This window comes from Aquarana catesbeiana, linkage group LG11 (genome assembly GCF_042186555.1).
Source record: "Aquarana catesbeiana isolate 2022-GZ linkage group LG11, ASM4218655v1, whole genome shotgun sequence".
Classification (NCBI taxonomy): Eukaryota; Metazoa; Chordata; class Amphibia; order Anura; family Ranidae; genus Aquarana; species Aquarana catesbeiana.
Genome location: NC_133334.1, coordinates 214,887,627 through 214,899,646, shown reverse-complemented (window position 1 = coordinate 214,899,646; position 12,020 = coordinate 214,887,627). Strand labels below are relative to the sequence as shown.

The 12,020-nt window shown below is 43.3% G+C and overlaps 1 protein-coding gene across 1 annotated transcript in view; it reads right to left on the bottom strand.

The window, feature by feature from the left end:
• The window catches only part of LRP5 (LDL receptor related protein 5), a 252,078-nt gene that overhangs the window by 67,123 nt on the left and 172,935 nt on the right, over positions 1–12,020 (bottom strand). Inside the window, exons 9-11 of the mRNA XM_073605289.1 lie at positions 6,991–7,280; positions 4,274–4,500; positions 2,077–2,261 (exon numbers count right to left, since the gene is read on the bottom strand). Coding sequence (XP_073461390.1) covers positions 2,077–2,261; positions 4,274–4,500; positions 6,991–7,280 — 702 coding nt within the window. The remainder of the gene's footprint in view (positions 1–2,076; positions 2,262–4,273; positions 4,501–6,990; positions 7,281–12,020) is intronic.

Sequence of the window (12,020 nt, the reverse complement as noted above, 5' to 3'; positions counted from 1 at the left end):
TGAAGTCTAAAGGCTAAGAAGGTCTTTATGGCCATGTGAGGCTGGTGAGCTGTGCCCTTTACCACACATGGTGAAGCACTTTATTTTGGAGTGAAGAAGTTGTCACCGATATCATAAGGCGCGGTGTATGGGACTATTTTACACATTTATGGACAGTGGTGAATTGCTGAAACAGTGGAAACCATTTTATACAGATGTTCTCATATAACTGATGTTAATATGCAGGATTTTGCTAGCAGAAATGTTCTGAGTAAAAAATACGTTATGTTCAGTAAAAACCCGGCCTATACACAGGTACAGGTGCACAAATGTGAATACACGTGTGAAAATCTTCTTCATACTCTTCCAGCTGCTAAAATGTACACATATAAGCTCGTATGTATGCGCATATACATGTATAGATTAATGCACTCAAGTTTTCTTTTTTATGGCTCTGAATGCATTGTTGCATTATGGATCTTTAACCACTTCAGCCCCGGAACCCTCTTCCTGACAGTGCGTTTTTTGCGATTCGGCACTGCGTCGCTTTAACTGACAATTGCGCGGTCGTGCGACGTGGCTCCCAAACAAAATTGACGTCCTTTTTTTCCCCACAAATAGAGCTTTCTTTTGGTGGTATTTGATCACCTCTGCGGTTTTTATTTTTTGCACTATAAACAAACAAATCGTGACAATTTTGAAAAAATGCACTATTTTTTACTTTTTGCTATAATATCCCCAAAAAATATTTTAAAAAAACATTTTTTTTTCCTCAGTTTAGGCCGATACGTATTCTTCTACATATTTTTTGAAAAAAAAAATCGCAATAAGCGTTTATTGATTGGTTTGCGCAAAAGTTATAGTGTTTACAAAATAGGGGATAGTTTTATGGCATTTTTATTATTAACTTTTTTTACTAGTAATGGCGGCGATCAGCGTTTTTTATCGTGACTGCGACATTATGGCGGACACATCGGACATTTTTGGGACCATTGTCATTTATACAGCAATCAGTGCTATACAAATGCACTGATTTCTGTGTAAATGTCACTGGCAGTGAAGGGGTTAACCACTAGGGGGCTAGGGAGGGGTTAAGTGTGTCCTAGGGATGTGTTACTAACTGTGGGTGGGGGGGGGGGGTGGCTACATGTGACACGTCACTGATCTCTGCTCCCAATCACAGGGAGCAGAGATCAGTGACACTGTTACTAGGCAGAACGGGGAGATGCTTGTTTACATTAGCATCTCCCCGTTCGTCCTCTCCGTGAGGCAATCGCGGGTATCCCTGCGGCGATCGAGTCCGCGGGACCCGCGACTCGACTCATGGAGCTCCCGCCCAGCGGTGCACACGAAATGGCACTGCGGCAAATACAAAGGGATGTACAGGTACGCCCATTTGCCCAGCCGTGCCATTCTGCCGGCGTACATCGGCGTGCGCCGGTCGGGAACCGGTTGAGCAGATGTGTGCATTGTCCTATAAACAATAATATACATGTGCTCAGATTTGTGTTTTATATATAAAAAAAAGCTACACAGCTACAAAAGCAGCATTTATTTGTTGCCATGTGCAAGAGGACTAAGGCTTCATGTACATGGGACGTTTTTATAACCTCTCCTGAACGATTAACTTAAAAGATAGTAACCCACGTTTAAAAAGTCAGTTTTGCCGCATTTAGCGGCATTTGCATTTAAAAAATATATATCTATATAGATATAGATATATATCTATATATTTTTTTTTTTTCAAAATAGTAAAAAATGAAAAACTAATCTGAACGCGGCTAAATGCGAGTTACCATGTTTAGAAGCATTTGGCGCTTGAAATGCTTCTAAACTCAGCTTCTGAACCCATTTTTTGCGTTCCAAAAAAAGCCTCTAAACTCAACTGCCTAGAAACGACTATAAATGACCCCGTGTACATGTACTGATAAGATAACATAGAGGAGAACTCAGGAGCAGTTGAAAAAAATGCCCAACTGCTCCTAAATGTCCATTTACCAGCAGCAGTGTACATGAGTCCTAAGCTATGCAAAATAATAAAAGCATGTTGGCAGACACGCCCTAAATCAAATCTGCAAACATCTTAGGAACCATTACCTAACAAGTTGGATGACTGGATCATGTTTGTGTCCAGGTCGGTCCAGTAAAGCCTTTGGTCAGCATAGTCAATAGTCAGATCATTGGCACGGCCCAGCTTGTCCACCAACGTGATGATATTTGTCCCATCCATGTATGCTCGAACTATTCTTGGTTTCCCTCCCCATTCTGTCCAGTACATGTATCTGGAAAAAAGTCACAAACAATAAATACAAAATCTTCATAGAAACAAGTTAACAGGCTATTAATAGGTGTAAGAAGACATGTTACATCACCACCTGCTAGGCTGCAATTTAAATAGGTAATGACACAATTGAAACTTCTGGGGAACTGAGCCAGAGGTGGGAGTGGGTATCTGTCTGTGTTAGGCATACAAGCAGAGCCTCCCCTTTTTGGGTGGAGCTCCCCTTTAAATTTCAGTTCCAATCATAACTACCCTATCAGGTCATACACAAAAGAACTTAGCGTGCTCTGTGGAAATGATCTGTTAAATAAGAGCCAGTTCACACCACATGCAGTCCAGTGCTTTTTTTTCTTCATCAAAAACGCATGGATAGTAGGTTATATGGTTTTCAATGGCATAGTTCACACCAGTGCTTGCAGTTCCAGAAAAAAAAAGTAGAACATGCTGCATTTTTCCTGCACTGTAACGTTGTAAAATGCATAAAAATGCACCTAAATGCACCAAAAACAAACTGGAATTGACCTAAATGCACCAAAAACGCACTGGAACACACATGTACTTATTTAAGGTTAAGAAAAAAAGAGAAGGGGAATATGCACTGGACTGAATTAAAAACGTACTGGAACACATCAAAAACTCGCATGTAGAAAAGCATCTGGAACGCATCCAGACTGCGTTTCCATGGTGTGAACAGGCTCTAAGAAATTTTTCTTGCTCCCCAAAAATTTGCGGTTTAAGTCCTGGTTCACACTGGTGACCCTGCTATTCAGTTCCAGTTTCCGCATCGCACACTGGTTCACACCGACATCTGTGAACCGATGGGGGTGTCAATGTAAAATTAAAGACACCCCCAGATCTGTTTGCAGATCGCAGTGGGAACTGTGAAATGGTGAAGGAATCAGATCACACCCGCAATCTGATTCCAGTGCGAACCAAAAAAAGGGTCCTGCACCATTTTGGTGCGAATGTGATGCGATTTCAGCCATACAGTTTGTATGGCTGAATTTCCATCGCACAGACATTGCATGTGATCTGCACAGCAATGCGGTATGAATCACATGTGTTGTCTGGCATCGCACTAGTGTAAACCGGCCCTCATAGACACATGCTTTTAGACACCCATAAAAAGACCAATAAGAAAAGGTTTTTAAAAAAAAATCTGCCCAACAGCATTTGAGTAAACCATGCTCTACCCACTTTAACATATCTGGCTAAACTCCATACTGAACCATTGTCCTCTAAATGACTCAAACCCAATCCAGACTAAGGGCATCAAATAGGAATAGGTAAGTGGACTTCAACCTGAGTGTTAGATACTGATTACACTTTACTAAGTAAGTGCTGGTGCCAGCAGGTAATACCTGAGCCAAGAAAAGACTATATAGGAGGGCTGCTAACAGTTGGCATAACTCAATATCCTAAATCCCAGTCAACAATATTTGACTTCTAATTAATCACTCATACAGAGACTGGTCAATGCTGTTATAATATAAGATTTTGTATATTGCAGCTTATTAGTCCACAGATTTGATGGCTGCATTTGTTTTCTTCTTTCAAGCTTTTTTTTCTTTATTTTCACCTAGTGATTCTGCCAGTAACACACCTTGTCCAGCATGATAACACTCATTCTTCATATAGTATTAGGACAACAGAAACAAGATAGGATTATAAAACCCTATCCCTCTCCTATTCTACATAACATTGGGGGATTTGGTACTGTAGTATTCAGAGATAGCGGAGAACAATGTAATTGATAACAGCCAGCACAGGCAGAAAGCACAGGAAGTCACAAGCTCACAAGATTTCAACAAGTATTTTTTAAAATGAACAAGCTGCATAACACAATGTTTTCAGTGGTTAATTTAACAGACAAAAATGAACCAAATATGACATTTTATTTTTTATCTGGATATGCTTTAACAAACCTTTAAATAAAAAAAAAAAAAAAGAAATACCCCTATAATATACAAAATGTAAAATATTAGGAAATCCCCGGGTATTTGTCCAGCTCACCCTTTTGCTGGATCCAGTGCAAGAGATCGTGGATTATCCAGATCTTTCCAAACTAAAACCTGTCTGAACTGTCCATCGAGACGAGATACTTCTATTCGGTTAGTTCCAGTGTCTGACCAATAAAGATTTTTCCCCATCCAGTCAACAGCCATTCCTTCTGGATAATCAAGGCCAAACTCAATGACATGTTCCACAGAGCTTCCATTCATAAAAGCTCTGCTTATTGTCTAGAGGGCAAAAGGAGAATAAGTGTACAAGATTTTAGAATACAATTCCATGTGACCATGAAATAACATATGCAAAATTTAAGGAGAAAAGCTGGAAGCAAATTTAACCACTTGCTTACTGGGCACTTATACCCCCTTCCTGACCAGATCAATTTTCAGCTTTCAGCGATGTCGCACTTTGAAGGACAATTGCGCGGTCATCATGCAACATTGTACCCATGACATTTTTACACAAATAGAGCTTTCTTTTAATCACCACTGGGTTTATTTTTTGCTAAACAAACACAAAAAGACAGAAAATGTGGGGGAAAAAAAAAACGTTTTTCATATTTTGTTATACAACTTTGCAAACAGGTTATTTTTCTCATTCACTGATGGGCAGCACGGAGAGGTGACAGAGAGGTGGCACTGATGGGCACTAATAAGCGACACTGATAATGAGGCAGTGATGGGCACTGATTAGCAGTACTGATGGGCACCAGGGGGACCGCTGTCCCTCTAAAAGAAGCTGGTTAATGGCTTTCTTTTTTCCTTCACACTGATAGCGCTAGGGGGAAAAAAAAAGCCGATAACCAGCTTCCGTTTACTGCCACATTTTGAATGACAATTGCCTGGTCATGCTATCATTTTTTTCCCACAAAAGAGCTTTCTTTTGGTGGTATTTGATCACCACTGGGCTTTTTATTTTTTGCGCTACAAATAAAAACCGGAAATTTTGAAAAAAAAAACAAAACTTTTTTTTTCGTTTCTGTTATAAAACTTTGTAAATAAGTAAGCTTTCTCTTTCACTGATGAGCACTGATGAGGCTGCACTGATGAGGCTGCACTGATGGGCACTGATGAGGCACTTATATGCAGCACCGATAGGCGGCACTGATGGGCACTGATGAGGCACTTATATGCAGCACCGATAGGCGGCACTGATTAGGAGGCACTGATGGGCACAGATTGGCATCCCTGGTGGGCTCTAGTCGGCATCCTCGATGGGTCTGCACTGATAATCAATGTGCTGATTATCAGCACAGATGCCAATCGGCTCTCCTCTACTCACGCCTTGTCATCATGAGTAGAGGAAAAGCCGATAAACGGCACTTCCTGGTTACCATGTGATGAGTTATGATTGGACACAACTGATCACATTGTAAAGAGCCTACGTCATAGGCTCTTTACCTTGATCGGAGATGCGGTGTGTCAGAGTGACACCACCAATTGCCGCACTGCGCGCCCCCGCGCTAGCGCCTTGTCTTGCTGGACATCATATTATGCACAGTCAGGATAATACAACCAATTTCCGGCCATCATTCTGCTATATGGTGAAAGGGAAGTGGTTAAAGAATGTTAACCCAACATTTCATATTCCTTATAGTTGTCTGCTGTACCATGTATGTGTGTTATAAAGTATGCTGTTCACTGCTCTCCTATTTCAAACTGACCATGCTGGGCGCATTCATCCCAGTGTGGTCAGTTATCTGGCTGTGCTGGGAGAACAGCCTGCCTATATTCCAATGATCAGACTTGTGCTGACATGCCCCCCCCTGCACAGTCATTTACTGGAAAGATCAGTGTACTTCTCTTTCTCCACCCCTGTCTCTCTAAACCCCTTATGCAACTAAGAACAGAGATGTGACCACTTATAAAAGAAAAAAAAAAGGATTTTTTTATTTTATTTCTATACACAAATGTTTTGCCTTTTATTTCTGTATTAAATAGAATGGGTTGTTTTACAAGGTAAGGTTCACGTATACTTTAGGCTGGGTTCACACTATAACACGCAGCGGCTCACAGCAGGAGTCCGGTGTGTCTCCATTCACAGTTTCAGGTTCGATTTTAGCCTGAATTTTTGGCTGAATTCGGACCTGAAACGGACCAAAAGACGCACAGGACTCCTGTGCAAATCGCACCAGAGCCGCTGTGGAGATGTGTGAACCGGCTCCATAGGCGGTCACAATCTCCAGCTATGCAAATTGGATGCAGGGAAACCCGTTTCATTACAAAAATATTAACTGATAAAAAGAGAGAGGGTTAAAACAGATAAAAGCATCTGACAGCTTAGACAAAAATCAGGCAGCCTTTGCCAATACAAACTCTACAACTGGTCTCAGATGTTTATTACAGTTACTAATCACAAGCAAAACAATCTGTTGCTTTCAAAAACCAACCCTGAATGGGCTAATCTGTGGGTACAGGTTACCTGGACATATCAGCCAGTCTTATTGCATTTGTTTTTAGAGTTTGTACTAAAGTTATTAGTGTACCAGAAGCAAAGTCATTACAGCAGCACCCGGAAAAGGACAGCACTTGTGAGAAGGACAAGGATTACTGTATGGAATAAGATGTATCCAAGCTGACCCAATGAAAGTTTTAAAAAATAACTTATTAATGGGTTTCAACTTTATAATTTATATTCAGTTGCCTAAAAAATATTGTATTGGTGCAGCTTCTAAAGTGGTAGGTATGCTAGACTATCAATTATCCAGATGATTGCGTTACCTTTAAAGTGATGTCAGTCCAGTAGATTCTATTATCAGACACATCAAAATCCAGAGCAGATGCCTCTTTTACGCCAGTAAGAGGGATTGCAACATTATTATTATTTGTTTCCAAAGAAATTCTGTGGATTGCTGCTCTGCTAGTGAAAACCAAGAAGGCCTCAGGAATAATGCACGTTCTCATGTCACCAAGTAACTCTAATCCCATTGGACAGGAACATCGTATGGCGCGAGGAGTGAAGAAACAAATGTGACTGCAGCCTCCATTGTTATCTGCACAAGGATTGGTTCCTATAATTGTTTAAAAAGGAAAAACAAAAAACAAAAAAAAACATTAAACAGCAAAACAATGTGCCCATTAGAACTCATTTAATGCAGAGGTGCCCCTTACTTATATTACATGCACACCAGGTGAGAGATTATACTTATGCCCTGTACACACGGTCGGACATTGATCTGACATTCCGACAACAAAATCCATGGATTTTTTCCGACGGATGTTGGCTCAAACTTGTCTTGCATACACACGGTCACACAAAGTTGTCGGAAAATCCGATCGTTCTAAACGCGTTGACGTAAAACACGTATGCCAGAACTATAAACGGGGCAGTAGCCAATTGCTTTCGTCTCTTAATTTATTCTGAGCATGCGTGGCACTTTGTGCGTCGGATTTGTGTACACACGATCGGAATTTCCGACAACGGATTTTGTTGTCGGAAAATTTTATAGCAAGCTCACAAACTTTGTGTGTCGGAAATTCCGATGGAAAATGTGTGTTGGAGCCCACACACGATCGGAATTTCTGACATGGTCCTATCACACATTTTCCGTCGGAAAATCCGACCGTGTGTACAGGGCATTAGAGATACCTTCTGGTCTGACAAATTTTTTCTTCGCCCAAGGAGTTAATATTATAACAGCTTATTCAGAACACTGCTGAAGTATATTTTGAGCCTAAACGTACATTGCCTCTAATACCTGAATGTAAAAAGAGACAACTTTCATGTGATACCTTTGGGTGTCAAGAGACGACTCCCTGGCCCAACCACCATCCCTTGGCATAGTTTCATCCCAGACAGTCTGGCTTTTGTCATCGTGGCCACCAACTGCTTGAGCAGTCTGGGCCCACTTCTGTTTAAGGTTCTAGTGTGTATTACTCAAATATCATTTGGCTCTTGTATTATGGTTTTCACACCTTGATAAGCCAACTAGCTCTATTTAACAAATATTAGCTATAGTACACAACTATTTAGGGTGTGATTGGGATGTTTCTGCATCTTATATGCTCTCTGTTGTCTTCCATTTCCTCCACCTATGTCTTTCAGAAGGCACCCTTTTCTTTCCCTATTTGTTTTGAACACACAGGTGGGGTTGGGACATGCATAGCCTTAATTTAGTACCTTTACCTTTATTTGTGTAGTCCTCTCCTCGCTTAACTTCTGTCCCCTTTATCTTTTCCATCCAATCTTTCCTTATCTTGTTATCTTGTTCTATCTTTGTTATACACACCCCCCCCACCAACCCACCTACCCCCTTATTTTTTCCCCTTTGTATCTTTCTTGCAAAATCTGCGGTGTGGAAGTCATGGCAGTTGCACATACTAATGTTAAATCTTAGGCAGGCCATACACGGTTCAAATCTCAGCCAGGTTCAGCAGGAGCTTACATACTGGGGGGATCCATAGTGGAGAAGGATCTGGAGATTTTGTTAGATCATAAGCTTAATAATAGCATGCAATGCCAAGCTGCGGTTTCCAAAGCGAGCAAAGCCTTTTCTTGTATTAAGAGAGGCATGTACTCTAGAGATAAAGATATTATTTTGCCCCTTTACAAATCATTAGTAAGAGCTCATCTGGAATATGCAGTTCAGTTTTGGGCACCAGTTCACAAAAAGGATATCGGGGAACTGGAGAAAGTGCAGAGAATGGCAGTTTGGTTGCCCTTCTCTGCACTTTCTCCAGTTCCCCGATATCCTTTCAGTTGATAAGAGGCGCTCAGCTATGAGGATAGATTAGAGGAACTGAAGTTATTTTCTCTTGAGAAGAGGAGATTAAAGTGGATGTAAACCCAATGTCATCCTTTCTAAACTACTGTCATATGGGGTTATCTATAAGGATATACATGCCTCCTGCATGTATCTTTACCTGTCAAATGTCTCCCCTCTGTCTGTTATGAGAGCTGGAAAACTGCATATTCTGTGGGTGGGTCTGTTGTCTGGAGCTCGGTGGGTGGAGTCGTGATGTCAGTAGACTCCCCGCACCACATCTACACTCCCCTTGTCAATATGCATTTTCTCCTGTGTATTTCTAACACTGAACTTCTGCTATGATCTCTAACATCCAGTGAAAAGACAGGAAAGTAACCACATGACTTCAGCATGCCAAATCATGCTGAGGTGTGATACAGCCAATCCTTGCAGAGTTGCTGAAGGAAAAAGTGGGATTAAAAAATACTGCATGTCTCTTAGGCTAGTGCATGAGATGTAAATCACCTGTCACTCACAGCAAGGGGGAGGATTTGACAAAGTTTTTCTCACTTTGTCAAGATTTATCTCACTGAACAATAAAAGAGGATTGCTCAGAGATGGATTAACTCTGTGTGGCAAGACTGGGCTCAAATGATAGGAAATCTTATACTCTACAGTATGATAAAAAAAAAAAAAAAAATCGTTTACATCCACTTAAGGGCAAGACGTAGGCTCAAACTCAGCACCACCTTATATTAACCACTTAAGGACCGCCTAACGCCGATTTACGTCGGCAAGGCGGCACGGGCAGGCAAAATCACGTACATGTACGTGATTTGCCTCTCGCGGGTGGGGGGTCCGATCGGACCCCCCCCCGGTGCCCGAAGCGGTCCCGTTCTGTTCCCCGGCGATCCGAGATGAGGGGGAGGCCATCCGTTCGTGGCCCCCCCTCGCGATCGCCGCCGGCCAATGGGAACATTCCTTTGCTGCTGTATGCTAAACAGCAGCAAAGGAAATGATGTCATCTCCCCTCAGCTCGGTAGTTTCCGTTCCAGCGCCGAGGGGAGAAGACATCAATGTGAGTGCACAACACACACACACACAGTAGAACATGCCAGGCATACAAAACACCCCGATCCCCCCCCCGATCGCCCCCCGATCCCCCCCCCAATCACCCCCCCCCCCCCTGTCACAAACTGACACCAGCAGGTTTTTTTTTTTTTTTTTTTTTTCTGATTACTGCATAGTGTCAGTTTGTGACAGTTACAGTGTTGGGACAGTGAGTATTACCCCCCTTTAGGTCTAGGGTACCCCCCTAACCCCCCCTAATAAAGTTTTAACCCCTTGATCACCCCCTGTCACCAGTGTCACTAAGCGATCATTTTTCTGATCGCTGTATTAGTGTCGCTGGTGACGCTAGTTAGTGAGGTAAATATTTAGGTTCGCCGTCAGCGTTTTATAGTGACAGGGACCCCCATATACTACCTAATAAATGTTTTAACCCCTTGATTGCCCCCTAGTTAACCCTTTCACCACTGATCACCGTATAACCGTTACGGGTGACGCAGGTTAGTTCGTTTATTTTTTATAGTGTCAGGGCACCCGCCGTTTATTACCTAATAAAGGTTTAGCCCCCTGATCGCCCGGCGGTGATATGCGTCGCCCCAGGCAGCGTCAGATTAGCGCCAGTACCGATAACACCCACGCACGCAGCATGCGCCTCCCTTAGTGGTATAGTATCTGATCGGATCAATATCTGATCTGATCAGATCTATACTAGCGTCCCCAGCAGTTTAGGGTTCCCAAAAACACAGTGTTAGCGGGATCAGCCCAGATACCCGCTAGCACCTGCGTTTTGCCCCTCCGCCCAGCCCACCCAAGTGCAGTATCGATCGATCACTGTCACTTACAAAACACTAAACGCATAACTGCAGCGTTCGCAGAGTCAGGCCTGATCCCTGCGATCGCTAACAGTTTTTTTGGTAGCATTTTGGTGAACTGGCAAGCAAGCACCAGGCAGCGTCAGGTTAGCGCCAGTACCGCTAACACCCACGCACGCACCGTACACCTCCCTTAGTGGTATAGTATCTGATCGGATCAATATCTGATCCGATCAGATCTATACTAGCGTCCCCAGCAGTTTAGGGTTCCCAAAAACGCAGTGTTAGCGGGATCAGCCCAGATACCTGCTAGCACCTGCGTTGTGCCCCTCCGCCCGGCCCAGCCCAGCCCACCCAAGTGCAGTATCGATCGATCACTGACACTTACAAGGCACTAAACGCATAACTGCAGCGTTCGCAGAGTCAGGCCTGATCCCTGCGATCGCTAACAGTTTTTTTGGTAGCATTTTGGTGAACTAGCAAGCACCGGCCCCAGGCAGCGTCAGGTTAGCGCCAGTACCACTAACACCCACGCACGCAGCATACGCCTCCTTTAGTGGTATAGTATCTGAACGGATCAATATCTGATCCGATCAGATCAGATCTATACTAGCGTCCCCAGCAGTTTAGGGTTCCCAAAAACGCAGTGTTAGCGGGATCAACCCAGATACCTGCTAGCACCTGCGTTTTGCCCCTCCGCCCGGCCCAGTCCAGCCCACCCAAGTGCAGTATCGATCGATCACTGACACTTACAAAACACTAAACGCATAACTGCAGCGTTCGCAGAGTCAGGCCTGATCCCTACGATCGCTAACAGTTTTTTTGGAAGCTTTTTATTGAACTGGCAAGCACCAGCGGCCTAGTATACCCCGGTCGTAGTCAAACCAGCGCTGCAGTAACACTTGGTGACGTGGCGAGTCCCATAAGTGCAGTTCAAGCTGGTGAGGTGACAAGCACAAGTAGTGTCCCGCTGCCACCAAGAAGACAAACACAGGCCCGTCGTGCCCATAGTGCCCTTCCTGCTGCATTCGCCAATCCTAATTGGGAACCCACCACTTCTGCAGCGCCCGTACTTCCCCCATTCATATCCCCAACGAAATGCAGTCGGCTGCATGAGAGGCATTTTTATGTGCTCCCGAGTACCCCTACCCAACGAACCCCCCCAAAAAGATGTTGTGTCTGCAGC